General features: G+C 31.9%; 1 protein-coding gene across 1 annotated transcript in view; it reads right to left on the bottom strand.

Moving 5' to 3' along the window:
• The window catches only part of EYS (EGF-like photoreceptor maintenance factor), a 1,514,868-nt gene that overhangs the window by 1,356,970 nt on the left and 135,325 nt on the right, over nucleotides 1–22,573 (bottom strand). The window contains exons 6-7 of the mRNA XM_077903501.1: nucleotides 15,487–15,649; nucleotides 6,163–6,302 (exon numbers count right to left, since the gene is read on the bottom strand). Coding sequence (XP_077759627.1) covers nucleotides 6,163–6,302; nucleotides 15,487–15,649 — 303 coding nt within the window. The remainder of the gene's footprint in view (nucleotides 1–6,162; nucleotides 6,303–15,486; nucleotides 15,650–22,573) is intronic.

Raw genomic sequence — 22,573 nt, 5'->3', positions numbered from 1 at the left:
AATCTACAGCACATTTAAGGGAAAGATTTCTCAATTTTTGAACATAGGGAAAAATCAAGAAATCTACTTAAAGGATTCCATTAATCTTCTGAAATTTTGTGCAAAACATTGTGCACATAAATTATTGTGAGGAAACTGTTTCTAGTTTTCATCAACTTTTCAATGGATTCTGATATAGAACGAAAGAGAAGAAAGAAAAAAAGAAAAAAGAAAGAAAAGAAAGAGAAAGAAAGAAAGAAAGAAGAAAGAAATAAAGAAAGTAGAAAGAAAGATTGAAATATATTCATTTATACTCAAGATTAGAGTAACAGAAAGTACTCTGGGAAGTTCAGCACTTATATGCACTAATATATAATTAGTATAATACTAATAATTATAATTATTATAATCAAATTATAATTATTATATTGACAATCAATTATTAACACTTGTAATTGTATAAAAAGCTGATATTTAAAAAGTACCTGAAATATGGAATGAGATTTGATTCTTGAAAATTAAAGAATATTTATTTGATAAGGAAATGTAAAACAGTCATAAATCTGGGAAATGGATAATCTTTCCTTCCCAAGGAGAAGAGAAGTAAAAGCAGTATTTCTGGAAAATCTTTTTATGATAATTTATTACTGATGTAGTTATGTAACACAATACTACACGCAAAATTAACTTCAGCTGGATAGAAGTTAAGCCATAAGAATATTTACAACATACTTCAGAAAAATGCTTTCTATATTTAAGTAAATGACTAAATAATGCTATCATTTCATGGACAATCATATATTTGTATAAATTATTTTGCCATTTCCATATTATATTATATTAGTAAAATCATTTAGTAAAGAGATACTAATGGGGAGAAACTCTAAGACCCAGTATGACATATTTACCTGTTTTTTGGCCCTTGTCAATTAAATAGATGTGTAAAGAGACTTCACTTGTGGGAGTGAGTGACTTCTTTATAGGATATGTAGAAACTTGGATTCTTACAAAAGTATTCATCAAAGTAAAAATTGCCCTAGACAAATTTCAGCAAGCAAGAAAGACTTTATTCAAGACTACTGTAATAGAAGAGAGATGGAACTCCACTTTGCTGAAACAAGACAAGAAAGATTTTAAATGCTGGCATTAGCTAGATGAAAAGTACTGGAGGAAATTAGGGGAGAGATTGGTCAATGAGATGTGTAAAGCACATTAAGTTATTCTTGAGTGTGCAAAGGTTTTGCTTTGTTAGTAGGTCTTCATGTTTGCTAATTGGTGCCCACTGAAGTTAGGCTCTTATTCTCACAGGATGATTGCATTTTCGTCTTTCTCAAGGTTTACATTTTAAAGAAATAGTTTCCTGGTCCTTGAGAAAGACAGTTCCTGGGTCCTAAAACTAACTGGCAAAAGGCTGAAAGTAGAATGCATATATTTCAGAGAGGCAGAAAAAGAATTATACATTCAAAGAATGTATAATTGCAAATTATCCGAAGTAAATGTTCTAAGAAAAAGGAAGTCAGGGGCCTATAGTCAAGAAGAAGCCTATCTAAAATTCAGTTAAGGTCAGGGGAACATTAAGAATGCCTTGGTCATATTCTTAGCTAACTAAAAAATATATTTTTATACTGGCTTGGACCTAGTAAAAAATTAACTAAAATAGTTAAATTTGGTGAAGGTCTTTCCTATTCCAACTTTTAGTGTCTCTCTGTCTCTTCTCTGCTGTTTTAAAAGCGTCCTTAGTCCCAGTAACTCATAATAATGTATAATTTCATAGCCTTTTTGTAGCAAGAATGTAAAAAAAAATGAACTCACTTATATTTATGTGCTTTCCTTCCAAAAGTGTTTGCATTTAAAAAGACCTGAAGGGAGGACATTTTTTAACACAGAGAAAGGAAAGAATACTTTTGGAATTTTAGTCTTTGATGATGAGAACTGAAATGAACCAAGTTTCCTGTCCTATATCTAAAATACTGAGAAAAATATATAAAAAATAACTTACTCTTTGCTCCATGAAATACTTTTTCTTGGAAAATAAGACTAAGACCGTGAACCAACTAAAATAAGTTATTTACCAAGCATAACAGCTTGTTCATCAACCTCACTTTAAGATTCTCATAACATTATGTCCACCAGTCCAAAGCTTTATTCGTGAACTCTAACCAATCTTTACAAGTACCCACCCCGTGTAACTAAGAGCATATAAATATCTTTCCATAAATTCTCCAAGACAGTAGTCTTATTTTATTAAGTGTTGTTTTTGTTATTGTTGTAAATCTAAAAGAATTTGTTTCTCTTGATCAACAGAATTGTCTAGTGGTCTTTTGGAGGATCAGTTGTGAACAAGCACAAAATTCTGCAAAGATCCAATTAAAATACACTCCCTACCAGAGCTCACACTCCCAGACTACAAACACTACTCTGGGACCACTGGACATTTCTCTCTCCATCTGTGACGGTGACATAGGTATAGCATCGAGTCTGAACTCCAATTTTTTTCCATCAAATTCCCAATGCTATTTACTTTTTTTTTATTTACTTTTTTTTTCTTATTAAGAATAAGAGAACATTTTAAGAGTCCTTGGATTATATGATCCAATTTGATTTAGAAAGAACAGAAATTTCTCTCGCTTCCTCACTTCCTCTGGTGAGTCTAAGCGAGTATGTCTACTGGAAGAGGACAAGCATAGCTCTCACATTTTCATCATTCAGATGACCTAAATAAAAAATGAGTTGAGTAAGTCACAGTAATCTACATTCCTTGAACAAAATATTCCTTGAGTCACCTTTTCAAAATCTTGTCAACACTTTTGTCCAGCTCTCAGTTTGGACTCATTGTTCTTTGGTAGGTTTTGGTGACATGGCATTGCACAGGGACCTATGTAAGTTTTCATGAGGTCTTAGTCTCAGGCTTCCCTTCATGTTGTTAAGTCAGGTACATATCTCTCTAATTGCTATAATTTCTCAGAGGACAATCTGAAATTGCAGTGGCCACTCTGGGGAAATTTTGACATGAACAAGATTGTTCATTTGACAGATACATTAGAACAACAACAAAAAAAGACTCTCACGAGATGACTCTTCATCCTGTGTGTCTAATAGAGAGATTACTCTGTTTAACGCACAAGAACCCCTCTTTCATTTTCATGCTTCTGGGATTAATAAGCATTAGATTTTTAATTATGTGGCTCTATGGAATTAGTGTTTAAACTGTTACCAGGCCACTAGATTATTGTCCCAGATGGACCAAAGAATTAGATCCATGAGACCATAATGGAGAGATAGTTTACTGAGTAGATAAGTATAGTACACTTTCAAGAGTGTTTTAACTATCTGTAATAATAAGTTGCGTATAAGTATGTGAAAATGAGCTTTTCTGCATTTAAAGCCTCTACTGCTCTTTGTAGATAGAAGATAATTAACCTTTAATAGTCATGATTCTATATTTGCCTGAAGCTAGCTCTCTGTTCTTTTGTTTTGTTTTGTATTGTTTTGTTTTTCATTTTTGCTATTTCTTCCTTTTTTGGTTGAGAAGTTTTTAAATTCATTGATCATAAATAAATTTTCTATCATTATATGTACATTCTAGGACTATTTTTCAGATAAACAGTTAAAATGAAAGGAAAAGGACAACGATTAGCTTTATTTATACATTTCCCTTTGCCAAAAATTTAACAAAGCAGAAAATGTATACCTGCATGTGTAATATAGTCTTTAGACAAAAAGAAAATTACACTCTGAGAATTTTGGCATAAAGTCAAAAGTCTTGCTTTTTTAAAGATAATGAATACTGAGGTTTGTTTACATTAAAAACACACTTATGTAATTTCCCAATAAATAAATGAATCATTGGGAAATTAGAATGATTTAATAATTTTTTTAAAGATTTTACTTATTTATTCATGAGAGACATAGAGAGAGGCAGAGACACAGGCAGAGGGAGAAGCAGGCTCCATGCAGGAAGCCCAATGTGGGACTTGATTCTGGCACTCCGGGATTACTCCCTGAGCTGAAGGCAGAGCTCAACTGCTGAGCCACCCACGCGTCCCGATTTAATATAATTTTTAAAGAACTATTTTTATCATTGTTTCCAGACTGTTTATGATTATAAAATTATCAAATTGAAATAATTGAAGTTGTAATAATGGTACCATTTAAAAGAGTTTAATCTTGTGAATTCTTATTGAATCTACTACATTCATGTCCTGGAATGTTTTATTGGTGATACTACAAATCAAAAGGACTTAACATGATGAGGTAAATTGCAATTTCTAAATATTTGGTTAATATCAAGATCTTACACTGACATTAAATTGAATTAACAAATTATCATTGGATACCTAAACAGCTTTTGAGTAAGAAAAATATACAAATATTAACTCTAAATATAATTTTAAATTATCCCTTTTCCTTGAATGAAAACTAGGACATGCAAATGTTGTTAAGTGATGTATATTTATGTTTATATGTATATTTATATTTATTTTGCCTAACATAAAAGTTGTCAACGTGATATGAAATGTGTGATTATGAAAAAATAAAATACATGTATTGGATTGCCTTCTTTGTGTTTTCTCAAGTCTAAAAAAGCAAATATTAGTTTCTTTAAAGTCGGTAATTATTTTAAAAGAATACAGAGAATTAGAAATTGGCAAGGAGGGTAACTATGATTTGCTTGCCTGTTTCCTAACAGAAAGTATGCATTTACCTAATTAGTAAATTAAATATGATATGTAATGCTCTTTTATATGCTGATAAATTTAAATATATCTTAAATATAAAACCTTTAATCATGTCTGTGCATAGCCCTATATCTGTGAATGGGTAAATAGATACATGTAAAACTATATTAAGCTTAATACCAATGTTTATGAATTTTAAATGTTAAATACATACATAAATATATATACAAATATATATATTTATATATAAATAAAAATATATGTGTATAAAATTGAGGGCATAAGTGAAATTAAAGGTTCTGAGAAATTTGAAGTCTATTTGCCTGTATTTGAAATGGCTCTCTAGGGCAGCCTGGGTGGCTCAGTGGTTTAGTGCTGCCTTCAGCCCAGGGCCTGATCCTGGAGACCCGGGATCGAGTCCCACATTGGGCTCCCTGCATGGAGCCTGTTTCTCCCTCTGCCAGTGTCTCTACCTCTCTCTCTGTGTCTCTCATGAATAAGTTAAAAAAAAACTCTTAAAAAAAAGTGAAATGCCTCTCTAGCTAGTTCTTTTTGAAGTAAACAGTGACATATTATTCTTTATAATGTTAGCTCAGTGTTAATGGATTTATGGATTTATTCATAATAAAAAGTCCTTACTGAAAATTTTATATGAAATATATATCAAACATAAACTTAGAATATGACTTTTCTTTCCATAAAATGACCAAATTAAGATTATATCCAGACAGGAAAGGTTACAAATATTCAGTTAATTCTCTAAACTTTTTGGAAAACTCCTCAATCTTTTTGACAAAAGTTCTTTATTTGTTTAAAAAGATGTAGATGAGATGGGGAAAAAGATGGCCACTCTTTGTATTCTTGTCTTAGGCCCCAATATATAATTGTGGTAAAACTTCCCAGAGATTAGGTATCTCAGAAATTCGCATATATTCCAAAAGGCAATGGAAATGCTTAATGGGGGCAGCATGGGTGGCTCAGCAGTTTAGAGCTGCCTTCAGCCCAGGGCCTGATCCTGGAGACCTGGGATCGAGTCCCATGTCAGGCTCCCTGCATGGAGCCTGCTTCTCCCTCTGCTTGTGTCTCTGCCTCTGTCATTCTCTCTCTCTCTCTCTCTCTCTCTCTCTCCTCTGTACCTGTCATGAATAAATAAATAACATCTTAAAAAAAAAAGGAAATGCCTAATGATCTTTCAACAAAAAGGTGACATAATCACAACTTTAAGAGGCTTTAATTGTTCAGCAAATTGTAACATGAATAGAACACAAAAAGACTAAAGATAAAATGAAAGAATTTTTTATTACCTGTCTATATTATAAATATAAAAAGTAAAAAAGATGAAAGATTTCCAAGTAGGTTTTCCTGAATTTATTTCTGGGGTTATATTTAAGCTACACACATCTTGATGATTGAATGTGCAACTTTAATAATTTTAGCTTTTTTTCAAAGTAAAAATTATGAGTTAAAGAGACAAATCAGAAACTACTACATTAATTTACCTTACCTCTATTGTTCCTTCAAATAGGAACCAACATATGTAGTCAAGGTCTTCAGATGTGTTCACATAGATTGCACTTTCCGTACAGTTTGCAGAGAGAAAGAGGTAGGAATCAACAGCCACTTCACATTTTTCATCTTCAGATCCTTTCAAAGAGATGAAAAATTAAATAATCTTTCACAAACTTAAATTTAAATTAAATCATTAAAGATAGTCATCAAATTTCTTGGTAAGATCAATTTGACAACGTCTGCCACAAAATAAGCCTCTATATGTACAGAATATTAAATTTGACAAAGACATAAAGTAGAATAAGGCCCAACTTTCTAATTTTAAAAATGGACCGAGAAATACAGCATGAAACAAGACACATCTTCCAGGCCAGTGTATTTTTTTAAATAATTAAATGTCAAATAAAGTTCCAGTTAATGATTATAAAGATGATTTAATAGAATAAAATAAAATAAATTTTGCATAAAAGCACTTTTATTCTTTATATACTACAACCACATAAGCAATCATTTCAAAAGATATTTGGAAAACATCTTTAAAAAATTTAGAATAGAAAAATCATTAACACTTCATCCTAGTCTTCTGATAAAAAGGAAGGGAGTATGTTTATATGTTTATATGGGGGTGGAATGTGTGTGTGTTTGTGTGTGTGTGTATAAATATATCAGCAGACATTTATTTTTTATTTATTTATTTTTTTAATTTTTTTTTTTTATTTATTTATGATAGTCACAGAGAGAGAGAGAGAGAGGCAGAGACACAGGCAGAGGGAGAAGCAGGCTCCATGCACCCGGAGCCCGACGTGGGATTCGATCCCGGGTCTCCAGGATCGCGCCCCGGGCCAAAGGCAGGCGCCAAACCGCTGCGCCACCCAGGGATCCCTCAGCAGACATTTATAATTAAGCTATTTGCACTCTTAGACATAATACCTGTGATACAATAAAAAATGGCTTGCAAGAAAGTAATATAGTGTGAACTATATTCAAGAAGAAAGAGTAAAAACAAATGGCCAGACTTAGAATTAAAGATTATAAAATATCTAAGATAAATGTGAAGTATCTTAGAAAAAGATTAATATAATTGGTAAACAAATAAGGAATTAGGGAATGAGAGATTTGGAAATGAAATGTAAACAAACAAACAAAAAAGATATCCCAGAATTGTGGAGAGATAGGAACTAATTATGCTGAAATGAAAACCAGTTATTTTTTCTTAATAGTGTAATATTCCCAGATAGGTGAACAGCATAGGAGACTGGATACAGTTTCTTTTAAACATAACTAAAACTCCTAGTAAAGTGACCAATAAAATTTCTTAGGTAGGTAATATTTAATTATTTAATTACAGAATCCTAGCAAATAGTCCTGTTTTAGAATTGCTTATGGTTAGCAAACCTAAAATCTATTGTTTGTGAAGCATGACTTCCCAGAAAATATTATGTAAGCTCTGCAACTTACAGCTGAACTGTAAAGTAGGGATGGTTCACAAGATGAAATCTTCCTGCTATGTGCAAACCTATTTAGATATCTCATATGTAATTCTGGAAAAAAAAGGAAGAGGGTAGGCAGCCTTGTAGAATGTTCTAAATCTTCCAATCTTACCAGTGTAATTTAACTAATTTAGGATTATAAACATTATTACTAGTTAGTAATAATCAGCGAGTGTGATTATCAGCAGATCAGCCATAAAAAAAGAAGAAAAATAATGATGCCATTAAGAATCATATCTTTAATGTGCTGAGATAAAATAACTCAAATATGGTTACACTAACCTATGTAATCAATTAATAAATGCTTCTTTCTATTTTCTGAAGAAGTTTGCATAGGATAGATTTAACTATTTATTGAATATTTGGAAGAACTTTGATAAAGACAATATATTTCCAGTGGCTTTCTTCGTGGAAATATATTTTAAAACAATTATTCCAGAGCTTCTAGAACTATTCAGATTTTATATGTATTACTGAATCATTTCATAAACGAGTTTTTTTCTATGAATTTATCCATTTCATCTAAGTTGTCCAATTTATAAGCACAGAGCTTTCTATAATGATGTATCTGATTAAATATTTGGACTTAACTGAGGTATCACCCCTTCGTCTTCCAAAAGCCTCAAAAAAGGAAGTAATGAAAAAAAAAATGAAACAAGTGTTAACTCACAAAGAGAATGAAAAGGGAGACAACTGTGAGCAAATATTTCTTGAGCAAATATTTTCAATAAATTTCAAGAGTCTGAAAAGGTGGTGGAAATGCAGTTACTAAATTATTATAATAGCAATAGTCAAAAGACAAAAATGTAATTAGAGGGCATACATATAAAAACAAATTCACCTACTAAGCAGAAATCTTAAGATGGTCAGGACTTCAGCGTGTCTGAGAATGTAGTACTTGGTACTGGCCACAGGGGAAGTAGTTGACCTATCCCTTCTCTCAAATCACAAATCCAGATAATTATTTTGACCCATCACTCACCTCCTTCAGCCCCACAAATAAACACTTTTCAAGGTTTATTCTCAGGAAAAAAGAGGATCTTAGCAGCTCCTGCCTCAAGAATATCAAGCTCATTGGGATTTGGCCATTGAATAGGCAGCTGTCAACCTGCAATGCTCCAATAGAGCTGCCAGGTTATCAAAACCATGCTTACATGGTAAGTTTCCCGTATTATTAGGTCATTGACATTAAATATGATCATCCAACATTTTGACGAAAAATTCTAGATAAGAAAGTGCAAACCATCATTAAAAATACAGAAACTGAGACACTGAATGGAAGACAAAAATTTAAAACAAGTCAAAACTGTAATTGCTTGGAGTTAGAAGAAAATTTGTTTTTATAAAATTTGTTTATATAAAAGAGCAGAATATCATGGAAATGTATTATTTAGACAATAGTAAAAATGTCTAGAAAAGTACAAAAATAATTAAAAAATTCAGCACTAGTTTTCCTATATTTAATTGGGGGATAGAGTAGAAAACAGGACAAAATAAAAAGAAATGGACAAAGTAAGAAATTGTGAGAAAAGGAGAACAATTTAGGAGATGCAATGTCAAATTTTTGGATTTAGAGGCATAGAAATAGGAAATAAGAAAGAGGGATTATTAGTAAAATAGTACAGAGAATACCTAAAAATTGAAAGGTACACATTTACAAATAAAATAATTTACCAAGTGAACAAAATACAATTATGGGAATGTAAATTGGTGTAGCCACTATGGAAATCTGTATGGAGGTCCCTCAAAAAATGAAAAATAGAACTCTCATATGGTCACGCAACTTCACTTCTGAATATTAATCTAGAGTTAACAAAAATACTAACTCAGAAATATATATGCATCCCCATGTTCATTGCAAAATTATTTACAGTAGCCAAGGCATGGAAGCAATTTAACTGTCCATCCACGGATGAATGGCACATGTGTGTGCACACACAGAGAAATATTCAGTCATAAAGAAAAAGAAGAAAATCTCGCTGTTTTAAATAAAATAGATGGAACTTACAGGCATTATGCTAAGTGAAATAAGTCATGCAATAAGTATTGTGAGATGACTTTGCTCAGATTTTATAGGGATTTTACATCTCATGAGCAATGTATAAGATCTCTCAAATTTTTGCTATATTTATAAGAGACAGATTTAATATTTATGATGTCTTTAAAATTTGCTTTGTCTTCATTACGAGTAAAGCTGAACACTTTCTCATTCCAAACAGTTTTTGTTTGTTTGTATGTTGTTTGAGCACTTGGATGTATTTCACAAATGGATGCCTTTTCTTTTCATGTAGTCAAATGACTAGTCTTTTCTTTCTGGCAACTTAATTTTGATTGGTAGCTGTAAAAGGTATTCCCCATCCAAATTCATAAACTAATTCTCCAACGTTTTTCTGATATTTTTATCTTTTAAAATTTTATTTTTCAAACTTTTGTTGAGATTAATTTAACTCATAGTATGCTGTTAAGATAAAAATCAGATTTTTTTTTCCAGATGACTATCCAATTGTTCATCCTCAATTACTGAATATTTCTTATACCTAATGACTGGAATGATGGAAATTCTATTAGATATTACATTTTCTGCATGACTTGAATTTATTTTTGTATGTTGTATTTTGCACAGTTTACTATTAATGCAACAGTACCATGCTTTTCATTATTGAAGCTATATAATATACTTTATTATTTGGCAGAACAAAATCTCTGCCCCATGACCCATATAATGCACTTTTACAGAGTATAGTTGGCTTTCTTTAGTTAGTTTTCCAGGTGGACTTTAATTAATAAAACAAACATAAAAGCCTTGTTGTTATTTTACTGAATTCCTCATAAATATATGAAATAATATGGAGATCAAAACTTTAATACATTAGGTCTCTTTTCCAATAGAATGTTATATCTTTAGAATTTTTTCTCCTAGATTTTGTGTTTAACTATACTGTGGCAGTATTTAAAGTTTTCTCAATGTAGAATTCATGTAACATTTTTGTTAATTTTTGTCCTGAGTATTTTAATATTTTCACTGCTGTTTACAAGAAATCTTTTTTCCCCAATAAATCCTTTAATTAACTCTTATCTGTATATGAAACTCACTTATTTTATTTAATAATTAGTTAACATAATCCTGTTACTATAAAATTTTTATAGGTAATATAAATGAAAAGCACTAAACTAAATTTGGGTTTTAAAACTCAGATTTATTTATTTTTTTATTTTTTTATGATTATTTTTGAATAGTATTTTATACTATGCATATTACATTTTTTTAATTTTTATTTTTTATTTTTTTAAAATTTTATTTATTTATGATAGTCACACAGAGAGAGAAAGAGAAAGAGGCAGAGACATAGGCAGAGGGAGAAGTAGGCTCCATGCACCGGGAGCCCGATGTGGGATTCGATCCGGGGTCTCCAGGATCGCGCCCTGGGCCAAAGGCAGGCAATAAACCGCTGCGCCACCCAGGGATCCCTCAGATTTATTTTTTAAATAGAAGTAAGGCCTGAAGAAAATCTTAAATGGATATAGAAATAACAGGAGGTATTTAACGAATGACTTGAAAGAGGTACAGTATAATAAGAAAAAGTACTCGATCAAGAGTGCTTTGGAGATACAGAATTTTCCAATTTCTAAATAATCATTATAAAATTACAAAAGTCATTTAAATTGATAGATTATAATTAATATATATTTTATAATATCTTCTACCACAAATAAGATCCAATACATCATAAAGGAAAAATAATTTAAAGTAAATATTGGTTTACAATATCAATTCAGAAGTACAGAACTCATTATTCATTTAGAAAAAAAATACTTCACTGTCACATATTAAATGTTAAAAATGTGTGTTTTAAATTCACTTAACTAAGTTGTAACGATCACAAGCTTCACTAAAAGAAAGGTATTCAGAGAATTTCTCTTTATTTTTGCCATGATTTCATCTTTTCTTAACCATGATTCATATTATCTTATTTCACTTCACAACTCATTATCCACTCTGTCAGTATCTCCTTTTCTCAAGTCTCATAATACATATAATGAACATAGATGATGACATTGAAAAGAAACAGTGCATGTCAGCTCTTTCTCAAGTTGTACACTGTAGACCAATTGTCCTTGAAGGGTCTTCTTCTAATTAATTATCATCCCTTCTTTGTAGAGCAATCATATTGGCAAGAATTGATTGGGCGTGTAAGATACTTCATTTAGTTGGTAGAAAAATTTCTTAATTAAAAATAATTTTACTGCTGGTAAAATTAATGCACCCCATGCAAATTTGCCAGCTGATTTTAATGTTCCTCTTCAATTATATTTTATGAGAAAAGAAGGAAATGGGATCTTAACAGTATTAACTAGAGGGGAAAAAAAGAATTACATAAAACATGTAATTTTTCTTACATACTTTTAAAATGTACCCTAACTTCTTTTTTGTTTTGAAAGCTTTACTGGGAAAATTGCTTTATTGAGTCTTTGTATTGACATTAAAAAGAAATTTGGGTAGTTCTACTTAAATATTTACTATTAGGCTTCATCACACTGGCTTCTTTAGCTTAGACAGTCCAAGTCATTTAGATTCTCAGATGTGAAGGTCACATAATTCTTATTTTTTTAATCATTGGCTTATGTTCATTAAGTTCAGAATGTAGCTTCATGAAAGGATAATGCATAAATAAACTCACATTACCTTGATGTTAACTGCTCAAAGCTGATTGATGCATGAACAATTTTGAATTCAGATTACCCCCTTGTAAAATATATATTTGTTTTACTTTAAAATAAACTTACTTTGTCATTCATAAACTATGTTTACTCAGAGCTGATTTATCCACAAGTTGTTTGATTTCCATATTATTCCTCCTGTTTCCCCCCAAAAAAATATTTGCTCTTTTATTTTTGTGAATATATTCCCTGTGGCTATTTTTAGTTCTCAAAGAATTTTAATGTTTATAATTTAGTAAATGTATACATGTATTATTTATACTTTGAGACAAAGGAAAATCGAGTATAAAAATGATGCAGACCCTGAAGTCCATTTACTGATTTGGCTGGTAACAGTAGATTATATTTCTCCTGCTGCACCCGTAAAGCATTTGGGGAGCCTTTCGAGGTCTCTCGGTCCACCTCACTATAATTCCATTTTGAATGTTCTTTAATGGAAGTCCAGCAGTATTTGGTTTTAAAAGTTCCTCCAGTAATTATAATAGGTGGCCAAGTTTTAAAACAACTAAACTAACACAATCCCTAAATAGTCCTGAGGCCAGATATATCAGGTAAATTCTCTAAAGTCAGTTGTTGTTCTTGTTTTGTGTCTTTTTTAAAATTGTAAGTATTTGTAACACAATCTCTGATGCTCCTATTAGCACTAGCATAAAATAATCAACAAGTCATTGCTCGCTTCTACCACTTTTGGTCTTGAGTGTGATTTGTTTCCTGAACTGATAACCATTTCTCTCATTAGGGGTTGTTAACTCTCCAGAAAATCATTTGAGAGCATAATGAAATAAATTACCATGTCTACTATCTAAAAAGTTAATTGTTAGTTTACTTCAACACTGTTTTAATGTAATAGTAGTGCTGTAAAGGCAGCTGCTTTCAGTTGAATAAGATAAGCCACTAGTTGAGAACACACATACCAAATCTAATGATTTTATTACTGTTGATAAACTATAATGCCAAAACATCATTGATGGAGGAAATAGTCTTTAAAAGATTTAACTGAAGTACCATACGGTTTTTAAAAATGTGGATCAATTTGCATGAGCTAAGTCAAATAGTATTCAAAGTATAATCATAGAAAAGAAAATTATGTTAATCAAAATAGATTTTGAAATAAGAACTGCCATTGCATAAAAAAAGCAAAAAAAAACCATATTTAATAAAATGTGTTGGAATTATTTCACTTCAAGTGTTAAAGCCAGAAAACAAGGATTTCCACTGACACCTGTCACTTACTCTTTGTATTCAATACATAAACAAGAACTTCCATGTATATCAAGTTTCCAACCCCTCACAAGATGACTACTAGACAACTCCATCCATTTTCCATTGCCCAATCTATTTCTCCACTTGATCATTATTTAAATGTGTCAAACGCTACAGTGATTTTTCTATTCCTTTAAAAACATAAAGATACAAATGCAATGAAACGCCGGGACACCTGCACCCCGATGTTTATAGCAGCAATGGCCACGATAGCCAAACTGTGGAAGGAGCCTCGGTGTCCATCGAAAGATGAATGGATAAAGAAGATGTGGTTTATGTATACAATGGAATATTACTCAGCTATTAGAAATGACAAATACCCACCATTTGCTTCAACGTGGATGGAACTGGAGGGTATTATGCTGAGTGAAGTAAGTCAGTCGGAGAAGGACAAACATTATATGTTCTCATTCATTTGGGGAATATAAATAATAGTGAAAGGGAATATAAGGGAAGGGAGAAGAAATGTGTGGGAAATATCAGAAAGGGAGACAGAACGTAAAGACTGCTAACTCTGGGAAACGAACTAGGGGTGGTGGAAGGGGAGGAGGGCGGGGGGTGGGAGTGAATGGATGACGGCACTGGGTGTTATTCTGTATGTTAGTAAATTGAACACCAATAAAAAATAAATTAAAAAAAATTATAAAACAACAAACAAACAAACAAACAAAACATAAATATTTAACCCAGCATTTTAGTTCCGGCATTGCCTTCTCCTCAAATCTTATTTCTTTTTTTTTTTTTTAATATTTTATTTATTTATTTATTCATGACAGAGCAAGAGAGAGAGACAGGCAGAGGGAGAAGCAGGCTCCATGCAGGGAGTCCGACGTGGGACTGGATCCCGGGTCTCCAGGATCACACCCCGGGTGGAAGGCGGAGCTAAACCACTGGGCCACAGGTGCTGCCCTCAAATCTTATTTCCATTCTTGTTTTCAGAGATCCAGCCAGATCGTCAAAGGATTCATCTCTTACAATTTAGTGGAAGTTTCTTTAATCGACTTTATTGGGGGTATAATTGACATAGACAAAGTTGTAGATATTTAATGTATACAACTTGATGTGTTTGGAGTTACGTATACATGTGTAAAACTATAATCAAAATCAATGTCATAAACCTATCCATCACTTCTAGAACTTTCTTCCCACTCACTTTTTTTTTTTTATTGTTTGTTTTTCTTTTGTGATAAGAATGTTTAAAATAAGATCTGTCCTCTTCGGAAAATTTTAAACATACAATATGGTACCATTAATCATGGGCCCTATGTTGTACAGTAGACTTCAAAACTGCTTTCTCTCGTATAACTGAAACTTTGTATCCTTTGAACAGTGTTTTAAAAAATATAATTCCCTCAATCTAAAATGCACTCTTTCCAACTTCTCTCCCCCTGTCTCATTCTTGTATTTCTGTTCAAGGGTCATTTTATCCTGGAAACCTTATCTGACCTTCCAACTTACTATTCTAATTGTCTATATTTTTTTCCACTGGCTATAAACTTTCATGAGAGGCTATTTCTTTCTGTAGGAACATTTTATTTCAATTAACAATTATACACTTATCGTTGTATGTGCCAAATAATTCCTCTACAAAAACAGATCTACAGGAGTAGGGAATAGCTCTAGTTTTCTTCATTATTATATATCTTGCACCAAGGAGAATTCCTGGGATGTAGTGAGTGTTAAGCATATGTCTATGAAAGGATCAAATCAGAGAACACAAGTATTAAATACACTTTTACTTTATTTTGTATTTTGAGATATAAAATATTTTGTGTAATTGGAAAATAAATACTTACCTAATAAATTTTTAAGTGATTCAGGTATATTTTTTTTAAAAATTGGATTACCTTTGAATCCCAGTTGCCACACATATTTAAATTGAAGATGATGATAGGCGTTAGCTTGGCAAATATGACTGATAGTTCCACAATAGCAGGGGTACAGATGAATTAGGCAAACATTCTTCAGAAACCAACATGAGCATTTTGTATACTCTAAAGTGCATACATACTAGAAAGGGAAACAATAAAAAATGATGTACACCTTATTGAAATATGTTTTTAAGTGTTTTGCTTATAAATATACAGCTAATTTCTAAAAGTACCAATTAAAGTTTATGACATACCTTTTATACTACTTATTTCTTTTATTCCTTTTAACTTCTTTTTCTGCATCATTTTTTTTTAGATTTTATTTATTTATTCATAAGAGACACACACAGAGAGGCAGAAACATAGGCAGAGGGAGAAGCAGGCTCCATGTAGGGAGCCTGATGGGGACTCAATCCTGGGATCCCAGGATCACGCCCTGAGCCGAAGGTAGATGCTTAACCACTGAGCCACTCAGGCATCCCTCTGCATCATCTTTCATTATGTTCATGTTCAAATGCCTACATGATATTCTTTTGGCTAGATTAACTCATTCCTCAATCTACAACAGTCCCTTAGCCTATTTTCTGGGATACATACATGAGATAAGTTACGTTTCCTAGCTGTGTATTAACCTGGGTTTTTGTCCTGTTGAACACACAGCCTGAGAATAGAACAGACACAATGACTATCTAGGGATTCCACTGGAGCCAAAAGGAGTTCCTGAGCAGTAGGGCACCTTGAGGTACTCTGGCCAAATGCCAGGGATCAGATGGATTTAGAACAAGTATGCCAAATGCTCTGACACCAGAACTTTGTATATGACCCAGTGTGTGCGCTAGCTCAGAGCTGCCCCTCCAATGATTATTCATGAATGAGACATGAGACCCAGAGCACCAGGCTAGTCAGTGCCTCCAGAGAAGCCCAGGGCTGCTCCCCTAACTGAAGTCATGTCATAGTTCCAAGAGATGCTCCACTCAGCACTCACATATTCCCAGAAGAAAACCAATTGGCAGAAAGAATATACTGATCATCCATTTTCTGAGACCTACATGTTCAGCTTCCACTCAGACCTAAGTTAAGTGGGCTTTTCCTCTTAAGAGTCACAATTTCTGTGACTCTTAAGACATACACACACACACACACATATATGTGTGTGTATGTACCTATATAACATATATGTATGTGTGTATATATGTATGTATATGTACCTATATAAACTAAAAGTAAGAGATACACTTTTAAAAGATTTTATTTATTTTTTCATGAGAGACACAGAGAGAGAGGCAGAGACATAGGCAGAGGGAGAAGCAGGCTCCCCACAGGGAGCCCTATGTGGTACTTGATCCTGGATCCCAGAATCATGTCCTGAGCCAAAGACAGAAGCTCAACTTGATGTTGAGCCACCCGGGCGTCCTGAGATACACTGTTTGAAGCATAAGTGAACCAATAGGATTAACACAATAAAATGTCAAGGTACTATTCAAATCTGTTGGGTTTTTAAAAACTTGTATATCATTATAAATATTTTAATATAATCAGGGCTTATTTTCTAATATTATGATTTGTCTATGGTAATCCCTAGTATTTTTTAAAGGATTTTATTTAATTATTCATGAGAGACACACAGAGAGAGAGGCAGGGACACAGGCATAGGGAGAAGCAGGCTCCACGCAGGGAGCCCAATGCGAGACTCTATCCTGGGACTCTGGGGTCACACCCTGAGCCAAAGGCAGACTCTCAACCCTGAGCCACCCAGGCATCCCAATCCCTGATATTTTTAAAGACAGAATTTATACCTGGTTACATCCACTATGAAATTAATAAAGTTTAAACAATTGCAAGTCATACTCAAGTCATCATTAAGCTTTAATACATGCTACTTTACTGAAGTTCTAGAATGACATAAACTGATAAGATAATTTTAAAACCTTGAGAACAGACTAGTATTATATATTCTGTTTAGAGCATACCTTACTTTAATATCCACTTCTCTAAGTTTTCAATGAGCAAATTCCTCTAAATTGGCGAAGAGAAAATCAGCTAAATCACAAACATCTGAAATTTACTTTATTGTAATTACTACATTAAATGATCTTTGTACTCATTGTTTCAAGCAATGATGACCTTTTACCTGGATTCACAATACAGTGTCCTAATAGCTAGACAAAGTATGAATCTTAAAGTATAAGTCTCTATGTTACTTAATAAATGGCCATATAACTGGAATCAATATTAAAGACAAGGAATAATCTGAAATATTATTAATTCATTAATAAATTAAGGAAAATTAGTCATTTTGAATTCATGTGGACATGGTGACTAATATAATGGTGACTAATATAATACTGCCTGCCTATTTAAACACTATTTTCTTAATTCTCATAAACTTAAATAGGAAGACTTGAGGATACAGTGTAAATTGTCTGACCCAATCAATGTCTTTGAAAATATTCAGTTTCTCTAAAGTGGCCTCTCTTTTACATTGAGGCTAAATTCCAGTAGAATGAATGGTCCTCTCTGCCATTAAGTTATCTAAAGTTCTACAGTGATCTCAGATATGGTAATACTAGTTTTTCTCCATCAATTTTATTTCATTCCATGAAGATTAGAAAACGTTTATGTGAAAATGCTCACTTACCTATTTTATTTTTTAATCTCCCCAAATTAACACTTGGAATTAATGCTTTAAAAATAATTCTTAGTTTTAATACTCTTCAATGAATTCATGTATTAGGTAACAAATATTTGTTAGAAAATCTGCGGCAGTCTGGGAATAGATTTCAGCAATCATAAATTTCAACCTTCATCCATGAAATGGGTTAAACTATTGTGGTAGAGTGCATTTAGGAGATCAATTCAATTGCTTGCATGGGACTTTAGTTTGTTAGTATTGAATTTACTATGTCCAATCAAGGCACTCAAGTCCTCTGCAAACTAGGATGGCTAGCTGCTCTCTGTAGATTCAATATTCAAAGTATTATTCCTGAAACGAATGAGAATGAGGAACAGAGCTGCAGCTGGCATGTGATGACAGAAATTATCTTCTGTTGTTTTAGGCCTCTGAAGTGTGTGTGTATGCACCTGTGAGTTTGTGGGGGGTTAATCACAGTGGCATAACTTGCCTAACACACTTATCAAAAGTTTCCTTTCTCTAGAAGTGAGACTAATCTCATTTTCTGAGGATTTTTTCAAATTTGAAATATCTATCAACTGTATTACATTTGCCCTTATCCTACAAAATATATAGCTCATATTTCTGTAAGAAAATTAATATTTATTGTAGTAAAGAATAATTGTTTATATATATTGCTAATAACATAAATATAGAAAATAGCATCAATTTCTCCTATACTTGACTGCCAAGTATATATATAAAAATTGAACATGGCAAACAATTCAGCATTTATATTATTTCTTTTGAAAGTGAGTGAGGTGCCAGGGGGTGGGGATATACAGACATGCAGTTGAAAGTGAACATCTATCTTATTGTTGACAGTGAACTAATTAACTAGCATATATTAGAAAACTAAACTTGAACTGACGTTGAACTTCAATAAGCCTGTGAAAGCATAATTTTGGTAAGCAAAGAGTGAAATTAAGACAATGATGAAGTAGTTTCACAATGACAGTAAAAAGAAGCAAGAAAATCAAGAGAATTGTCCATAAAAAGGAAAGCAATCTTTTTCTTTTTTTTTTTTTTGCATCACATGTTAGTATATGTTACATCAGCAAGAGGCAAATTTTGCAATATCAAAGTTTTGTGACTTTTATTTGATTGACACAAAATACATATTCATAAAAATTTTATAATTCTAACCAACTGTTTTAACATCTCATATGCCAAATATATTTGATGATGCTTTCCTTAAGGCTTTTCTTTTTTTATAAAGGGAGACTGATCTTGATTGATAGTATGAAGAAGCTTTAAAAACAACTTTAAATGCTGATTTATTATTTTACTAGCTACATTTCTTAGGGTAGATAATTATTTCTTTTAGATATCCTACTTCTTTTGCTGCTTTAAGTATTTTAAACTTCTCTCTTTCAAATAAACTATTCCTAAATCATGCCTTATACCTACAACTCAACATCTATATTCTCTGGTGACTCTATATTTATTTTAAGCATTTATCAGTTTTTATAAACTGTGTAAGAATGTATAGGCATGTTTTTCCATTTATATAATAAAGATATTAATAATAGGGATAAAGGTTAATCCATCTCTTTCTATTTCTCTCTTTGTGTGTGTGAGGAATACGATTTTACCATACATATAAATTCTACCATTATTCAAATGTGTTCAAAAACATTACCTTATTTAATTCATTTTATTTGAAATCTCAACAGCCTTGGTGGAATAAATCTTATATTCTGTTGCACACTTCAGATAACAAGACAACTAAGAAGTTTTGTCTATTTGAGTTTATATACCTTGATTTTCATAAGGCTAGGACAAAAACCTACATATTTGGATTTCCAATCCCATAATATTCCACTTTATTTTTGTTTTTTGATTTATACTTCAATAGGAGAAGTATTGGTGCAATGTTAACTGACTGACACAACAGAAATATTATCATAAAGCTTTGAAGTACAGGATCTTATAAATCTGAAGTTTTCTTGATTTTGTGACCTTCTCCTTCCATTGCTATTTCTTTTTCACTCATCCTTTTTGAGCTACTACAAAGAAATCAGTAACATTTTATTTGTGTTATATCTTATTCTACCTGGTATAAAGAAATTTAATGATTTTTGAAAGGGCAGTGATGAATTCACAAGGAAAAATATTATAATTTATCCAATTATATACTTCCTACAAGAGACTTAACATAGCTTTAAGAACACATGTAGACAGAGTGACGTGATGGAAAAATATATTTCAATTGATTGGTAACCAAAGGATAGTAGGGCAGCTACATCAGACAAAATAAACTTTTTTTTTTTTTTTTTTAAGATTTTATTTATTTATTCATGATAGTCACAGAGAGAGAGAGAGAGGCTCAGAGACACAGGCAGAGGGAGAAGCAGGCTCCGTGCACCGGGAGCCCGACGTGGGATTCGATCCCGGGTCTCCAGGATCGCGCCCTGGGCCAAAGGCAGGCGCCAAACCGCTGCGCCACCCAGGGATCCCAGACAAAATAAACTTTAACCAAAAAATGGTCAAAAGAGACAAAGATAGTTATTATATAATGATAAAGGGATCAATCCATCAAGAAGATATAGCAGCTGTAAATATTTATGCGCCTAACATTATAGTACCCATATACATAAAGCAAATGCTAAAAGAGCAAAAGGGAGAAATAAAAAGCAATACAATAATACTTGGGGGTCATTAGTGCCCCACTCTAAACAATGAATAGGTCCATTCAGGGAATCTATAAAAAAGAGCAGATTTGAATCAAACTATAAACCAAATGGATCTAACAGAATATTCCATACAACAGCGGCAGAAAGGGCATATATTAGGCTACAAAACAAGTCAAAGTCAAGAAGAATGAAATTATATGAAGTATTATTACTGACCACAATGATGTGAAGCTACGTATCAATAATAGGAAAACTAGAAAATTTATAAATATATGGAAATTAGACAATACAAAAAAAGATAAAAATATATATCAAAAGAGAAATTTAAAAAATCTTGAGATAAATGAAAATGAAAAAAAAACATGCTAAAATATAGATGCAAAACCAGTTCTAAGGGGTAAGTGTATGGTGCTAAATGCATATATCAAGAAAAAAAAATATCTCACACAACCTTACTTTATATTTCAAGGAACTAGAAGAATAAACTAGACAAATGTTAGCAAAAGGAGAGAAATAATAAATTATAATAGAAATAAATGAAATAGAAAATAGAAAAACAATAAAAGAGATGAACAAAAATAAGATTTGGTTCCATGAAAAGATAACTAAACTTGACAAATGTTTAGCTAGAACAAACAAGGGTAGAGGGAAAGAAGCCCAAATATATTAAATTATGTATGAAAAAGGAGATATTACAACTTATACCATACAAATAAAAAAGATCATAATAGACTACTATGAATAATTATATACAAACGAATTGAAAAACATAAAAGAAATAGATATATTCTAACAAACATTAATTGACCAAGTCTGAATCATAAAGAAATTAAAAATTTGAACAGAAAAATAGAGAGAAGGAGATGGAGTCAGTAATCAAAAAAACCTCCCAAAAAAGAATTTACCAAGACCAGATAAATTCATTCATGAATGTTAACAAACTTTTAAGAACTGATATCAATTCTCAATATCTCCCAAAAAATTAAAGAGAAAGGAACACTCTTAAAATCATTTTATGAGGCCAGCATTACTTCTACCACTAGCAAGTGGATTAAAGATTAAATAAAGACTGAAAACCAAAAAATCCTAGAAGAAAACAAGAAAAAAAATCATTAACTTTGGTCTCGGCAGTTATTTCATGCATATGATCCCAAAAGCAAAATAAACAAGTGGGAATACACAACCTTCCCCCCACCCCAAAAAAGAAAAAGACAGTATTTGCAATGGAAAAAAAATCTGATATACCACATATGTAATTCTGCTATAAAAAAGTAAAAAAAAAAAAAAAAAAAAAAAAAAAACTGTCATTTGAGATAACATAGATGAACTTTGATTGCATTATGTTAAGTGAAAGAAGTCAAAGAAAGGCAAAAACTGTATGATCTCACGTATGTGTTGAATCTAAAACAAAACAAAACAAAACAAAAAACCACCATAAAATCCAAAGAAATAGCAGATTGGTGTTGCCTTGCGGGGTGGTGGGAAAATGGGCAAAGTTTTTCAAAGAGTACTCACCACCAGTTATAAGATGAATAAATTTTGAAGATGTAACATACTATATATCAGAGTGACTATATTAACAATATTCTTATGTATTGGGAAGTTGCTAAGAGAGTAAATATTAAAACTTCTCACCACTCACATACAAATATTCCAACTACATAAGAGGTGTTGGATGTGTTAACAAAATTTATTATAGCAATTGTTTTACAAAATACACGTGTATGAAATCATTATATTGTACACAAACTTATGC

Source organism: Canis aureus, chromosome 7, assembly GCF_053574225.1.
Source record: "Canis aureus isolate CA01 chromosome 7, VMU_Caureus_v.1.0, whole genome shotgun sequence".
NCBI lineage: Eukaryota > Metazoa > Chordata > Mammalia > Carnivora > Canidae > Canis > Canis aureus.
Note: the sequence above shows the minus strand (reverse complement) of the source record. Positions and strands in the feature narration are given on the sequence as shown.